Raw genomic sequence first — 15,609 nt, forward strand, 5'->3', positions numbered from 1 at the left:
GTTGCTTTAGCTGTGATTGTAGCTTGCTAACTGTTTCTGGCTACAGAGCATGTCTGTAGCTTTATAAGCTGTCCTCTTGCTCAGGGTAATAAACCTTAATTTCAAAAAAGCGTAAAATGAACGGCAGAGATTTTAATTCTAGAACAAGCATTATGGAAATACCTATTGGGAACTGTACATTAAGTCTCAAATTTGGTAAAGCTTTGCTAATTAACTTTCCCTTTAGTATTAAGCACTCAGTATTCTGTTAACTGACTATTTGCTAACTCTCATTACAGGTATGCTTTGCCTGTGTGGATGGAAAAGAATTCCGCTTGGCACAGATCTGTGGCTTACACATAGTCATCCATGCTGATGAACTTGAAGAGCTGATCAGTTACTATCAGGTTAGATCACTGCTAATATTCTAGAATACTTTAGACAGCATACATATATCTGCTAGTAAAGGGGTCACAGATAAAACCTGATACCTTGTGGGGCTGGTCTTTAAATTCATTCTTCCTCCATCTCCCTTTCCTAATAGACGCATGCATTTTTTTTTTCTGTAGTAAATGGAAGGGTGATGGTTTTTACTGTCCCTTCTCTTACAATTCTGCTGTCGTACTGAAATCATGTCTTACAAATCTAAGTGCTCTCATTTGGAGGGAGAAACAAAGCATGCTGAATTTAAATAAATGTGCATTTTATCCTTATTTTTCTAACACCTAGGATCGCGGCTACTTTGAAGAACTGATTGCCCTTTTGGAAGCTGCTCTGGGTCTAGAGCGTGCTCACATGGGAATGTTTACTGAACTTGCCATCTTATACTCCAAATTCAAGCCTCAGAAAATGAGGGAACATCTGGAGCTCTTCTGGTCTAGAGTTAATATTCCAAAGGTATGCAGTGAGGTAGCTACACTGCAAGTGGAGGTGGGAAGCTGTCAGTGAATAAAACTGATTTTTTTTTTTTTTTTAAAATCTATCAGGTGCTCAGAGCTGCAGAACAGGCTCATCTCTGGGCAGAACTTGTATTCCTCTATGACAAGTACGAGGAGTATGACAATGCAATAATAACTATGATGAATCATCCTACCGATGCCTGGAAAGAAGGGCAGTTTAAAGACATAATTGCCAAGGTAAGTAACTAGTTAACTAAACGGAAGTGCTGAAAACTTCTTTCAGAACAGAGGCAAAAATGCACAGCAGAATTGCTGTTCAGAGAATGAGTTTACTTAAGCTACTGCTCAGTTTTGCTGCTGTACTTAAAACAACTTCCGATCAGTTTAGCACAGGAATTAGTCTAATCTTATACTCTGTTTTCTGCTGTGCAGCACATTCTCAATGAGTGGCAGAAGTAGCAGAGAATGTTTTCAGAGGCTGCTCAGGATCATAGGTCACAAGCAAGAGGTGTAACCTCCTTAATGCCTTTGAGCTGACTGCTGTCTTGTCTGAGGCTGTAACTGTTCTTGAAGGATCTCTGCAAATGTTTCTAGCTGTTTCAGTGTGAGAATTGCAGCAGGTAGTCTCATGAATACAGCAGAGAACAGTGAACTGATGAATAATAGTTCACACAAGATTTGATACTGAACACATTCTTACTGGTCTTACGGGTTTCAAGGCAACAACTTAAAGACTGGTTAAGGCTACAGCCTTTACTGGCTTTGGGAGTTTGACAGATGGTCACATTAACTGTGGTGGGCTATCTGCGCCAGGATCTCTTAACTGTGGATGGGTTAGAACTGGTTTGTGCTACCCCTGGTAGCCTGTGAGACTCCACCATCTAGAAGCAGATGACACAAGAAGCAGTCATAAGACTGAACAAGAATTCTGCATGTAAGTGTAACACTTGTGGCCTCTAGAAGGAAACTTAAGTTTTTGTTTAAGAGTCAGATAAACTTTGTGCTGAGTTAAGCGGTCTGAACTAAGCACCTTAGGCTTACTTGTGTTTGAAGTGCTAACTAGTGTCTAACCATGCAGGTGGCCAATGTGGAGCTGTACTACAAAGCCTTACAGTTCTACTTAGACTACAAACCTCTGCTGATCAATGATCTCCTGCTTGTATTATCTCCACGACTGGATCACACCAGGACAGTCAATTTTTTCTCAAAGGTAAGTGTGGGACATGGTAGATGAACAAGAAAGCCTTTTGATCAAGACACTCCAGTCTATGGCTGGAAAAAGGGTTTGACATCTGTCAGGTAGTTTTGCCTCCTGTATACAGGACTGGGAAGCAGTCCAATCCTGGCTTGATACAGGAAACACTGGAAGAGTTAGCATAACTGGCCTAGGAGCCTGTTTTAGTTACTTCTGGTAATACAAGATGCTTTGTCTGAAGGGTCCTGACAGTATGCATAAGATCTTGATATAACAAGTGGGAAGCTGTTTCAGGAATATGAAGTGTCAGAATTGGGATACTTAATCTTGTATTGGAAACTTCTTAATTCCAGGTTAATCAGCTACTCCTAGTAAAGCCTTATCTGCGTTCAGTCCAGAACCACAACAACAAAGGAGTTAATGAAGCTCTAAACAACCTTTTAACAGAGGAGGAAGATTACCAGGTGAGCCCCACAAAATAGGTTGCTAGGCCTGAGGGATGCTCCTCTTTTGACAACAAAAAGCAGCTGTAGTTTAGTTATTCCCCAGCTGACACAGAGTAATTCACTTGAGTAGAGGTAACTTAGGCAATGCAGTGGTAGTGGGGCTGGCATCAGGCCCTTTGGGCAGGAGTCTTGAGACTCTGCGGTTTGCAAACAAAGCAGATGCCACAGTTTTTCTCAGAACAGGCTTCACAAAGTTCAGTATCAGGTGTGTACTCTACGGGACAACACTTCTGTAAACAGATTTGTTTCTGGCCCCAGTAGTTGCTAGGTCTAAGACATGCTTTGTCCTCCAAAGGTAACTAGCTGTTCTGTTCAAGTGAAGTCAGTATGACCAGGTTAGCATCTTGCTTTGTTAAAACTCATCTTTTGGAGAGATGCATGAAATAAGCAGGGTAAACAAGCTGTAGCCATAGTATCAACATCCAGCTGGCAGAATCTAAACACTTGTGCACCATGCTTAGGTGCTTCTCTACTGTAATTCTCCTGATCATCTTGGAAGAATGTGTAACTGTTCTCTCTCAAACAGGGTTTGAGAGCTTCCATTGATGCCTATGACAACTTTGATAACATAACATTGGCTCAGCGTCTGGAAAAGCATGAACTAATTGAATTTAGGCGTATTGCAGCATACTTGTATAAGGGTAACAACCGCTGGAAACAGAGTGTGGAGCTGTGCAAGAAAGACCGTCTGTATAAGGTGAGTTACTGCAGCCTTTCGCTGTGAAGTGTAAGTCTCCTGGGTACTGAATGTGTTTTGTTGTTACAAATCTGGAGTTCTGGTTAGTCTTAGTCCTTCCCTTGAAGTTTAAGGAAAAATTCTTAGGGCAGAAGTGCTTGCAGTTTCAAATGCATATCTTAATCTAATTTCATAATGTTATCCTGTACTTGGAGATCTACCTACATCAATAAAATGGCATCTGTACAGTTTTCTGTATCAGTATGGAACATCCTCCGTAGAACTGAAGACTCACGCCCCTGACAGGGTACAGATAAAATATGATTACAGTGGTATAGTCTTCAAGCCTGTAGTGGGTTCACATAGGCCGGTTCTGCCTACTCTGTAGGAGAGCTGGCAAATAGTGTTCTGTCTTGCCACATAGCAGGCAGTTGATGCAATAATCTCTTCTGCTCTGCGTAATCCTTAATATCTAGTGTGAGGTAGGTGGGATTCCAGAAAGATCGGTTGTCGTCTTTGCTACAAAACTAAGCAAAATCTCATGAGGCCACTTCAAGTACTTAAGGAAAGCCTGTTGGATACTGTTAATACAAGTATCTGGATTACCTCAAAATAAGAGGAGTTAACTGAGCACATGTATTGTAGCTTGGCTCCTATGGAACATGCCTGGTGTTGTTAAAGACTAACTTTATGGTATGTCAAATACCTGGCTTATCAAGCTAGCAATAACATGCACATAAGATGTAGAGGAAGATGCTGACAGAAAAGGGTCAAGCTTAACTGTTGTTCTTTTTTGTAGGATGCTATGCAGTATGCTGCAGAGTCCAAAGATGCAGAGCTAGCTGAGAAGCTGCTTCAGTGGTTCCTGGAAGAAGGCAAGCAGGAGTGCTTTGCAGCATGCCTTTTCACGTGTTACGACTTGCTGCACCCAGATGTAGTCCTTGAGTTGGCATGGAGGCATAACATCATGGACTTTGCAATGCCTTATTTCATCCAAGTGATGAGAGAGTACCTTACCAAAGTGAGTACGGCGTAGGCTAAAAACTTAAGACTTCTAGTCTGCTGGATAATTAGCATTATGCAAACCAGCGCTCTTTGCATGTATTTGAAATATTGTTGTTTCTCACAGACTGAGTCTTCTGTGAAGTTCTGTGAGTTTAATCACTTCAGGCTAGCTAGCAAAACTTACAAATTAGATGCCTTGGAACTTGAAAGAGGTCTAGTTAAACTTTTGCTTTTAACGGTGGACATAAGCAACTGTGCTTTTCAGAGTAGCTCCATAGTTGATGAAGCTGAAAACTTGGTGAGGACTCTTTATTTCATGTAACTACAAAAGTGCTCTCTGTTTTCTTGTTGCAGAGAATACAGCTTTTGAGTAACTAATAGTACACAAAATTCCTGTATTAGCCATAGGAGTAGACTGCTGAAGGTGATTTTTGTTTTAATGGAAAACAGAGTTTCAGATGCATAGTCTGGCTGTACAATACTGATACCAATAGCAAGTTCTCAACTGAGAGAAGAGAGATTCTGATCACGTGTGGTCCTGAAATGCTTGTCTCAAACAGCTCTAAGATACTAAGCTAAAATCCTTCAGAAGGCTCTAGGGTTGCGTAGGACATCACAGTAAAGAACTTCATTAAAATGAGTAATCTAAAAGTGACTGCTTCAGGTTGCTTCTAATCAAGTAATGTTAAGTATTCCCCTCTGAATTTTCTTGCAGGTTGATGGGCTGTTCTATAAGGTGACACTCTGATTTCAAACTCTTTGTGTTCATTTGTGTCCCTCAATATCCTAGGTTTCTTTTACAGGAATCTAGCTGTAGCTTCTGCCAGAAGAGCAGTGTAATTTAGCTCTAACTCATTTCCTGTTCACTTTCTAATGCTAAAAGGATAACTATTCACAAGCAACTTGAAAATCCAACCAGACTTTGCTCCTCTTCATGGGAAAGAGAAACAAGTGATTGAGAAGGACTTGAGTGTTTGGGCTCCCATTCACTATATTGCAGATACCTTGTGGCAGGGAGGTGGTTGTTCATAAGTAAACAAAAGCAGATGCTATGTAACAAGATGTGTTTGAACTTCAAATTGCTTGTTATGCTCTAAATGACCAAAGTGTGCGATCTTTCAGGCATGGTGAGTTTGAACAGTAGCATAAAGCTTCTCTTAACTTCTTGCCTGTTAGTATGATGAAAGCACTTGCACAGATCTTAAATGCTGCCTCCTCCTCATATTCCACTAAGTGGAAGTTGCTGCACAAGTTTACCTGAACTGTTCTATGTGAGGTTTAAGTCTAAAATAATGTTTTTTTAAACTGCTGGTTGGATTTACAAGTAACCACATGTACTAAATACGGGATAACTTGTCAGAAGGAAAATCTGCATGGTGAAAGTGGTTTACAGTGGAACTAATTTAGTCTGAATTAACTGCAAAACATGGAATTAGAGAATGGGCTTTATAAATGTGGTATGTCTGAAATTGTCACCTAACTAACTTCAAAAATACAGAAGAATAGACTAGTTTATCAGCGGGGTCTTCCAAAATTTATCTTTCTTTTATGCATAAAAAAGGTGTTAAAGCATAAAATACCTTATGTCCCAGAGGGCCCAGGCACACAGAGGATGACACGCATTTGGAAATCTTTTGAACAACTTTGCTTCTAGGCAGCAAAGCAGACAGATGTTTGGGCTTCCTGGAGAGCTGCTCTTGTCCGTTGTAGAGGATGCCTCGCTCTCGGCATGCTTGCCGTTTCTCCAACAGAGGGAGTAACTGCACTGCTGCTTGAAGTTCTTTAATGCTTTAGGGGCATTAGAGAGGAAAGTCTGATCCGAGAGAGAGTGGGAATCCCAGGTCAGAAGTAAAGTAATACAGCTAGTTTGAAACTGGTAGCTCTCAAGTGCTTTGATGCATAGTAATATGGATAGCACTTGTAACACCAATATTTAGTGTTATCCTGAAGAGCTGTTAGGCTGACAGCTATAAATGAACCAGTTAAAGACCTACTAATTGGAGTTGAAAACTTCAAAAAGTCCAGGAAACTGTTAAACATCTCTAAAGTATAACGGACACTCTTCTTGCAGGAATTCTTAGACCAGATATGATCTTGCAGTGGGAAAGGAGGATGAGGAGCAGCTGAAATACAGCACTGGGCTAGATGTAGGTTTGCCCGGGATGTTAGTACTGCCTGTATCTGGATGTGAAGTTGTGAGATCTTTATGCCCTACAGTCTTCAGTCTCAATGGTTCTCTGATGGAAGATACAACTGGTTTAAGCTGAGAGAAGGAAAGTACTGTTGCCTTCTCAGATTACTCCCCCCATTCCCAATTCAAAGTTGTGTTCAGGGCTCCTGCATTACTGTAGCACTCTCACAAATGTGTTTAGCATGAACAGAGCTTTATTTGACACAACACTAGGATCTTTATAAAGCTGATACTGCTAGACCACTTTCCATGATGGTTCTAGAGTTTCCTCTAGGAGTCTGTGAATACCAGTACAGTTAAACCAGTACTCTGAAGCCCAGGTTAGGCTGTAGTCATATTTATAAGATCAAACTTCATGGGTCTAGGATATTTGCAAATATCTGGGTACTCTTAATGAACGGGAGAGGCATTGCAGGTTAATAGATAAGTGTAGATTAGGCCCATTTGAGATGATGCTTGGAACTGCAATCTGATGGTCTCGTTTTATGAGTCACAGAGTTAACAGTGACTAGATTAGGACCCCAAAAAGTGCTTCACTTAAAGGTAATGATGATCTCAGCTGCATTCAACAGTTACTGTTTATTGCAATAAACCTAAAGCAATTGGGAGGGCAGGTTTACAACATAGCTTGCTGGGAACATGCAGACTTTTCTAGTCTCCAGTTTGGACTAATAAAAGGAACACTTGATAGCTAAGATACCAGGCATGAAAAGCCTCACACAATGGTGCAATTCCTAGACAAGGCCTTCATACGTCTCCTGTTCACTTCAATGTAGGTGGATAAACTTGATGCTTCTGAAAGCCTAAGAAAAGAAGAGGAACAAGTAACTGAACCCACTCCAATAGTATTTGGTAGGTGAAAGACTTGGTTTTAATTGATTACCTGTTGTCACTCTGGTCTCTTTGTGGAGGTAACTAAAATGACTACCTCCAGTCAAAGTAAACTAGACAGTAAAATGGTTGTCTCTGCTAGATGAACTGCATAAGTTGTTCAAGTGACATCTCACTCTTACAGTACTTCTACTCTTCAGCTGAAGTGTTGTTCCTCTTACATGGCTCAGAACTCTAGCTTAGAGATAGTCTTTCAGTATGGTAACAGGACAGGGGATACCAAGGTGTGCCCAACCCCAGGAATAACTTACAGAGCATGCAAATTCCTCCTGTTATTCCTGCCTAAGAGGAATGTGTCTGCTTTCTGCTCTTCCAAGTAGAAAGGCAGACTGGCTTTCTAGCTCACCCCTTTTAAGACACATGCAGCCAAAAAAAACCATGGCTGTCCTCAAGTGTGCTGCTATTTTAGAAGCCCTTCTGAAGAGGCATTCTGCTAACAAGCACCTAGAAGTGGTTGGTAAGGGAAGGATGTGACTGGGTCACTGTCTGATGTAAATGTTAACCTGAATTTAACATATGCATGAGGCATGTGTGTTCTTAGTGATGAAGAAAAATCTGTTAAGGTATGTTCAGGCCTTTTGCAGCACTCTCCAGACTGAGACCTAACAGAGCTAACTGTTTGCTTGAATTGCTGTACTTTTCAGTTCTGACTGTGCATGGGTTAAACAGTATCGGTTTGGCTTTCAGTATGGTCTCTTCAAATCAAGCCACGTTTATCATGCCCTCAAGATCACTGATGCTCCTCTCCCCTCCAAGTCCTGCCTTGCTTCTGTAGTTTTCTGGTAGCAAGAGCAGATGGCCTAGGTGCCCACTCTGTGGTGCATGTTGAGTAATGGTGTGACTAACTAGTGTATGCTTGCACAGTGGCTGATTTTTAGCTAAAGCCTCACAATCCTGTCCAATAGTACAGCTAGCGTTAGGGAAGCTTAGTTCTTAAACTAACTTTTTTTTTTCTCATGCTTTTCTAGGCCAGCAGTTGATGTTAACAGCAGGTCCCAGTGCAGTACCTCCCCAGGCAAACTTCCCATATGGATACACAGCACCAGGATTCACCCAGCCGCCTGTCTATGGTTTCAATATGTAACTAGCTCTCTGACAGACCTTCACTGTCTCTGTTCTCTTCCTTCCCGTCCCTTTTTAACTTCTCCAAGAAGTGTACAATGGTCCTAAAGGCACAGATGACCTTCTGTTGGCTGAACACACTTGCTGCCCGGCTCAGTGAGGAGACTTCAATGGGATGCCTGTTACTGTTATTTATTGATTATTGTCCGGTTACATTTCAACCTCTGAAAGGCAGCTTTTGTTAATGACATTGTGAGACTCTTGTCTGAAGTTAAGGCACTATTTCACTAACTCATATAGCAATAACTGCTTGAGGCCAGGGGGAAGAGAGCATATTTTTCTTTATTTTGCAAAGCCCATTGAAGGCAGCTGGGAAATTGCCTGGCACCAAGTTGTTAAGCTTTAGTTGAAGCTACTGAAGTAGCAGGGTTGTTAACAATTCAGTGGCATCTCGTTAATAACGAATTGTTGAAAGCTTATGTACATCTGACTACCCCATTTTATTTGCAGTCTTATGTGCAAAAGAAAATGGGCTTTCTAATATTTGTGCTCTGAATGTTTAGAGGAGTATGGGGAAAGTTTTTTCCTTTTCTGGACAATAATGCTGTTGGGGTTCAATGCTGTTGGAGTCTGTTCTCTATTTTCTGGAGTAGATCTGAGACTTGAAGAAAAAATAAATCTTCTCATGCCAGAGAGCAAACACTTCCCAGATCCTTTTTGTTTAACAAGAAGAGAGCATGTTACTTATTGACGTTAAATGGTACTAAAGGAAACCTCAGCTATGTGTGGCAAGTGAACATAGGAGTGTGCATGGGCTGCCAAAGTACTAGAGACACAAGAGCACAGTGTCAGGGCTGGGGAGGGGGACATACTGCTGAATCATGGAGGCAGTAGGGAGGGCCATAATCCTGACTTTATTTGCACCTTGAACTGATTCTGGCATTGGCTTCCTGCCACACCATGTTCTGACCCTGTCTGGTGGGCAGAGTCAGCACCACCTGAATTGACAGGGTGCAGAGACTCGGTTCTGCTATGCTGCAGTAGTATCAACAGCGTGTCCATCACCCACCTCTTTCTTTGAGAATGCCAACAGGGATGTATTACTACTTTGTGCCACTTAAAATACATGTATCATTAACGTTTTATGTACTTAGATAACAATGTATAATTTATGGTTATGAATCTTGTGCTAATCTTGAATATTATAAAAGTCCAACTATAAATGTAAAACTGCAGTATCCACTGTGTGGTTCTAGTCTTAATATCTTGGGGGTGGGGACTGGTTAGTAGTAATACACTGCCACTAACAGCATCAGGTTTCTTAATCTGACAAGGATGCCAGGCAGGAAAAGGGAAACTTGTGCCAAATCACCTAATGTGGATGGCTGAGCAATTAACTTAAAGGGAGTTGTGGACTCTTCGCTGGACCCATCAGCACACTTTGTGGTGTGCAGAGGTCATGCTGCAGGAGGCAGTCACATGGTGACATGACTTCATTCACAGGACTGGAAAAGCTTCGGCCTTGTGCTGAGGGAGATGCTGCAGTTAGTGCCTTTTTCACTAAAATACATGAATATGTAGCAGTAGTGGTGAGCTACACTTCTTCATCTGAATTCTACTTGAACAGGGCAAAACACCTTCAAATGCCAACCAGTGGAGACTGCCAGAGCTTGAATCAGTAACAACAGGCTGTGCTTTGGCACAACTGGTCACTGTACTGGGATAGCAATGGCAAAGACATGCAGTGTCCACCTTCCTGATACAGGCTGGAGTGCTCCAAGCGTTGATGTAACATACTAATCTCAGGTTTGTACTGATCAGCACTCATCGGCTCAGCTTGAAATACTGAGCAGCTAATGAGTTAAAGCAAATCTGCACTATGTCCAGACTTACTCCTAGCAGGCATTAGCCAGGTAGCACACTATTTTCCAGACAAATGGCACTTATTTTGTAACCAGTTCCTTGTGGGTCAAGATGAGTTTGGTAAGTCAGCTGGAACTCAAGACCAGCTCTAGGATTAGTATGACTGCAGCAGCTTCCTTCCTCTCAACTTAAAAATTTACTGTGACTATAGCAACAAATACAGGCTAAGGGTGGAATACAAGCAAACTGCTAGATTAAATACTAGAACAGCTCATGACCTGTAGAGAATTGAGCTAGCCTGGGAATCCTTTATAGCTTCAGTCTAGAAATCTAATTACAGGAATGGCTGCGTTCTCAAGGAAAGTAAAGCTGCCAGCTCTGATGATTAGTCCTGCTTTAGTTGCTCTCCTGGTATCTTAAACTCTTGCTAAGTATAATGGCTTTGCAAAAATAAAAAAATTTATTATTCTAAAATGCATCAAAAAAATATATTCCCTGCCATTACAATGCAGATGTACCTAAAATGTGGAAAAGCTCTTCCATGCCAGAATACTTCACTGTTTCTTTAACAGTTAAGTCATTCTTGGCAGGAAATAACCCTTCTTCTGGTGGGTTAAGTAGAGGAGTTAATACAGTTTATGAGCATGTAGTGTCCATCCAGATTTTTGAAAACTTAGATAAGATTATTTTGCAGAAAACTTTCTTTAAAACTAAGCTGCTCAGCAGTTCCCACCACATGGGTGAGATGGGGCTAGTGCTATCATGTAGAATGAACTGTTCATGCAGAACATGCTGCAGAGCGCAGCATCTGGGCTTACAGTACTGTCAAATAGTAAGTTGCTTGAACCTACATACAGGCTTTTACTGACTCATGCTTTTCTAGTGAGAAACTGAGTATGGGTTTCCTTCTGTAATAGCTCTTTCTATTTGTGAGACCTTAGGGGAATTTTCCCCAATCTGACAAACTTTGGGCAACTACAGATCTGGCATCAGAGATGACAAGCAATTCAGAAGCACTGCTGTGTTTTGTGAGCTGGGTGGAAACTGATCTCGCCACAACTGATGCAAGGAATGTGCTCCTCTTGGCATAAAATTCTGACCTGCATTCAGCTCTCTGTGCTAGCACTTGGGCTCCTTACACTGTCTGTTGCTCCCTTACATCTTTAAAGGTTATTGGTTTCTTTTGGTACAAACACCTAAGTGAAAGAGGAGGAAGAATGTCTTAACAAGAGCTGTTGCTAGAAGCAGAGTTCTGGTGGAGGCTGCTGCTGTCTGCTCTGCTGGGCCAGATGAGCCAGCCCCATAAACTCAGGAGGAATTAAACTTGGGAGGAATGCATCACTGGGGTAAGTTCTGTTTCTTATTGGCTACATAATGTTGTGGTATTTTACAAGACTTCCATTTCCCTTCCCACCTTTTTAGGGCTCTATAATCAAATGGAAGCGTAGCAGAAAAACTCCTAACTAATTTTGTTCCTTAAAAATTGAATAGGCTTCATGTGCCTACAGTTTTTAAGTTTGTACAAATTATGGGAACAATACAGGAAAGACAGTAGTAACTGTAAGGTCCAAAACTTAATTTTGATTTAATAGCTTCTTTTTTTAGCAACTGCAGTGCTGAAAGCTGGCACTTAGAGCATGACTGCGTAAAACAAGGAACATTTTTTTTTTCCCTAGCAAAACCAGCAACGGTTACTCAGAAGCATAAAAGATTTCTTCTGTTTTTTGGACTCTAAAACTGACAAATCCTGTCTGACGTGCACTCAGATGAGCACTCTTGTACTTGGGCACATACAGCATATTTGGGTGAAGCTGACAGTTCAACTGCTGTGTAGTTAATGTCCATGCTTCGATGTGTGACATTTTAATCGGCAGGCTAGACCTTGGCCACTGAGAAACTCTTAGTGTGATTAAGCCAGCACGACAGTGGATCCAATTTGTACTGAAAAAAATTGAGGCTAGAAATCTTGCAAATCTTGGAACAAGTAGCACTGCATGTACCAAGTTCCTCTAACAAGCAGTTTAGAAAGTGTGTGTGCTACCTTGTGACAGGGTGTATTTCTCATCTGTAGAACTTCTTTCAGTCGTTCTGGGTCCTTCCTATTCTGCTGTAAATGGTTTGGCTTGTCACTTGGTTCCATGCTGACTATTTCTTCTTTTGCTTTGCAGAGTACTCCAAGACTGCTTCAATCTCATTTGTTCCCACAAAGTAATGCTGGGGCATATTGAATTTGTGATAAAATGTCATGGAACGTAAGGGTGGAAAATGCTTAATGACACCAGAGTGTTTTGTGACACTGGTGTGTAATTAGTTTGTGGTTTACCAAATAAATTAACACTTGCAATAGTAACCTGCAGGTACCCTAGTCCAGCTTAATGGATCTGGAGTTTTTTTATTCTGCTACATCTCTTACTTCAGCAAGCATTCAGCCTTCAAAGAGTTTGTTGCTAGTACAGCTTTCTTGTTTTTCAATACTATGTGTTATGGGCATCTTTCCAAAGGTAATGACAAATCCTGACTCATGTATTGCTAATAAAATGATGTAAAATTGTTAGCATAGCTATGTGTTTCAGTCTGGAGCCTTTGAGATCTTTCAGGAAGGTGGCAAAATCCATCTGTTTTCTTCCAAGCTAAAACAGACTATAAAGTTGCCAGCTTTTGTGCATTGAGAGGGTATGAATTTGAAATACAGTCAGTGAAGCGTAAGTCTTGTCTTGCTTTTATGTGTCAGATTTTAAAATTCTGAGTTTGTCATGCATTCTCCTGCATGGTTGAATGACTCAAGGAGAATGTTTTTTTTCTGTCTGTTGTGGTTTTAATCAAAACTTTAAAATATCCATCTAAAAATCTGTATTTCTCCTTTTCCCCCTAGTGGTTATGAAAGGAAGGAATTACAGAGTCATCAGGTAAGGTTTTTTTCCACAACAATGAGCTCTCCAAAATTATGCCAAGCACGAATTCCTAAAGTGCTGGTTATCCAGCTGGGAAGCTAGGAGTGGATTTGAGTGGGAAGGGGTGGTTAGTAAATCTTTTAATTGCTTTCCTTTTAGAAGATACATTTTTGTTTTCAGTTAGAGGGCAGGGAGATGGTCTCATCTATGGTAAACTTCTAACACGTTTTGTCAGCTGGAGTAGTTTGTTTCACTAATTATATCATGCTGTGAGGGAAGCATTGGCCATGGTCTGGTAGCAGAATGATAACCTTTGAATGCTGTAGGCAGTATGTGGATTTCACATCTTCTGAGAGGAGTCAGGCCCACACCAATGTTAACGTAACAGGGCCTTCTGTTGGGCTCTTCAGAGGCTCAGTCCTGGTAATCTCAGTGAATTATCTCGTGTATCAACAGGAGATCTTTTTGCATGTGTGCTCAAGTGCAAATCATGCACGTTGTTTTGGAATAGCATCATTTTATAGTCGCAGTAGCTCCTGCTGCACACACTTGAAAGCTGGGGAAATGTTGACTCAAATCTTCAATATGATCACTTCTTGAAGCCCATTATTCACAGGAATACGTATAAAGGATTAATAACTATAGAGGAGTAATTTGTTCTTGTCAGGGAACCAGAGAGGAAATGAGTTTTCTTATTTTACCCTAAGACCCCAATTAATGTGAATTAATAATGCATGGAAAGGTTTGTAATGGTGAGTTGTAACAATTCAGATAATGTAGCTGTTCAGTAAAATGAAGAGATTCTATGATTCAAGGGCATATAATAGGAGGTTATCTGCCCTATATTGACCACTTATGGTCTCTGAAACTATAGTGTGCTGCTGGGTGCATCAAGCTGTGCCAATCAAAAAAAAAAAAACATATTTGGGGGAGGGGCAAGGGGGAGATAAGTTGGAACTGACCAAGTGTGGTCACTGTTTATGTGCTCTCTGGGATCCAGAAAGATCGGTCTGCAGTTGGTGCTTGTGTTTAAAAAAAGTCATGGAAGTTGCTTTTATCTTCAGTAGTTCTCTTTAATTCTGATTGTTAGGGCCGGGAGAGATGTCATGGGGTGTACAGGCTGCAATAGCACCTGACTGCGTCTCACACTTCTCGTATCTTTCCATGGCAGCAGAAACAAGAACCAGCCACCAGCACGGGAAACGGGTTCAGATTCAAGGGGTTGTTTCCATGAAAATTCCTGAAGTGAGAGCAGTGAGATAGAGGACTTGATATCTTGTCTGTAACAGTAGCTGCTCTTTTGTGCTTTGACCACCCATTTCCTAGGAGATGCTCTTGACCACGCAAGTACGGTCAAGTCTTTACTTACGTGTAAGTCACTTATGGGATTTAAAATGCACTTTTTGCAGCCTCTGGTATTTCAGGGGTTGTTTATCTTCCTTAGATGCTCTTCTCCTTCAGACTTTCTGCTGACAAGTGTTGTTAGCAGCTTCTTGGAGGTCAAGTTGAGATGGCTTACAATCTGCATGTGATTAAATATGAATAATCCTTTCCCTATTCAGCAAAGTAAGCACTGTTGTGAATCCCATTGAGGCGGATGAGAAGTAAGCATGTGGTGTAGTATTGTCTTGCACAGGATGAGACTCTGCACAAGGCCTTTCTGACTTGATTCAGGAATCTGTAAGAGACAGTGTTTGTTGTGAAGGTAATCATGGCCTCACAGCAGTGGCTATATGTGTCTACAAGCCTATGTGAATGTTATGGTAATTTGATGGGAAGACAGTGAAATGCATTTCCATTTGTTTGCCATCTTTGAAAGGATTTATCTTATTTTTGCCATTCCAGTACTATTAACCTGGAGTAGCTGGTCTGCATCTGGGATTGGAACTGGGACTGTGAATGGTTGTTCCTCTCCTGTACACATCATGTGTTATTTTTTCCCCCTTACTTCCCTGTACTGGCCTTAAATTTGACATGGGGCCGCCTCACTGGACTTGCCTCTCTGACTGTCTTAACTCTGTTCTGAAACCATGTATAGTTCTTGCATCATCTGGGGATGAGTTCTGCAATGCAAGTACATGTTTGTTTGCTTTTAATCCTGGCAGAATAAAGGTGCTTCAGTTTCCCTGAGGGTCTTTCTGCAGTTGGTTTAGCCACCAAGCCACAGCCGTATCGCTGCCCTGTAGCTGTGGAGTTCGCTTTCAGATGAGGCTGACAGCCAGAATCCAGCTGCCTGAGTGCTGAGTCTTGTTAATAAAAAATCATGTCACGAAGCACACAGATAGCAAGTCTCAACAGGAATGTGCTCTACGCCTGACCAGGAGAGCTTTCTTACACAGAATGTTCCCTCTTTGGCCTAGGGCAGCTGCTCCAGGTGTTAAGGGAGAACACAGTGCCCGAGTCCAGCTCCAGTGTTCCCTGCTCTTTCTGAAACCCCAGAGAGGGAAACAG

General features: G+C 41.5%; 1 protein-coding gene across 6 annotated transcripts in view; it reads left to right on the top strand.

The window, feature by feature from the left end:
- The window catches only part of CLTCL1 (clathrin heavy chain like 1), a 37,731-nt gene extending 27,068 nt beyond the window's left edge, over positions 1-10,663 (top strand). For 2 of the 6 annotated variants that reach the window (XM_074920903.1, XM_074920902.1), the window contains 9 exons: positions 279-386; positions 709-876; positions 966-1,115; positions 1,957-2,088; positions 2,427-2,537; positions 3,106-3,276; positions 4,055-4,276; positions 7,228-7,303; positions 8,311-10,662. In XM_074920903.1, coding sequence (XP_074777004.1) covers positions 279-386; positions 709-876; positions 966-1,115; positions 1,957-2,088; positions 2,427-2,537; positions 3,106-3,276; positions 4,055-4,276; positions 7,228-7,303; positions 8,311-8,426 — 1,254 coding nt within the window. In that variant the 3' untranslated portion in view covers positions 8,427-10,662. Of the gene's footprint in view, positions 1-278; positions 387-708; positions 877-965; positions 1,116-1,956; positions 2,089-2,426; positions 2,538-3,105; positions 3,277-4,054; positions 4,277-4,975; positions 4,997-7,227; positions 7,308-8,098; positions 8,103-8,310 lie in introns of all 6 variants that reach the window. The other 4 variants (XM_074920904.1, XM_074920901.1, XM_074920907.1 and 1 more) reach the window with 4 other exon arrangements.
- Positions 10,664-15,609: the final 4,946 nt, after the last annotated feature.

This window comes from Athene noctua, chromosome 17 (genome assembly GCF_965140245.1).
Source record: "Athene noctua chromosome 17, bAthNoc1.hap1.1, whole genome shotgun sequence".
NCBI lineage: Eukaryota > Metazoa > Chordata > Aves > Strigiformes > Strigidae > Athene > Athene noctua.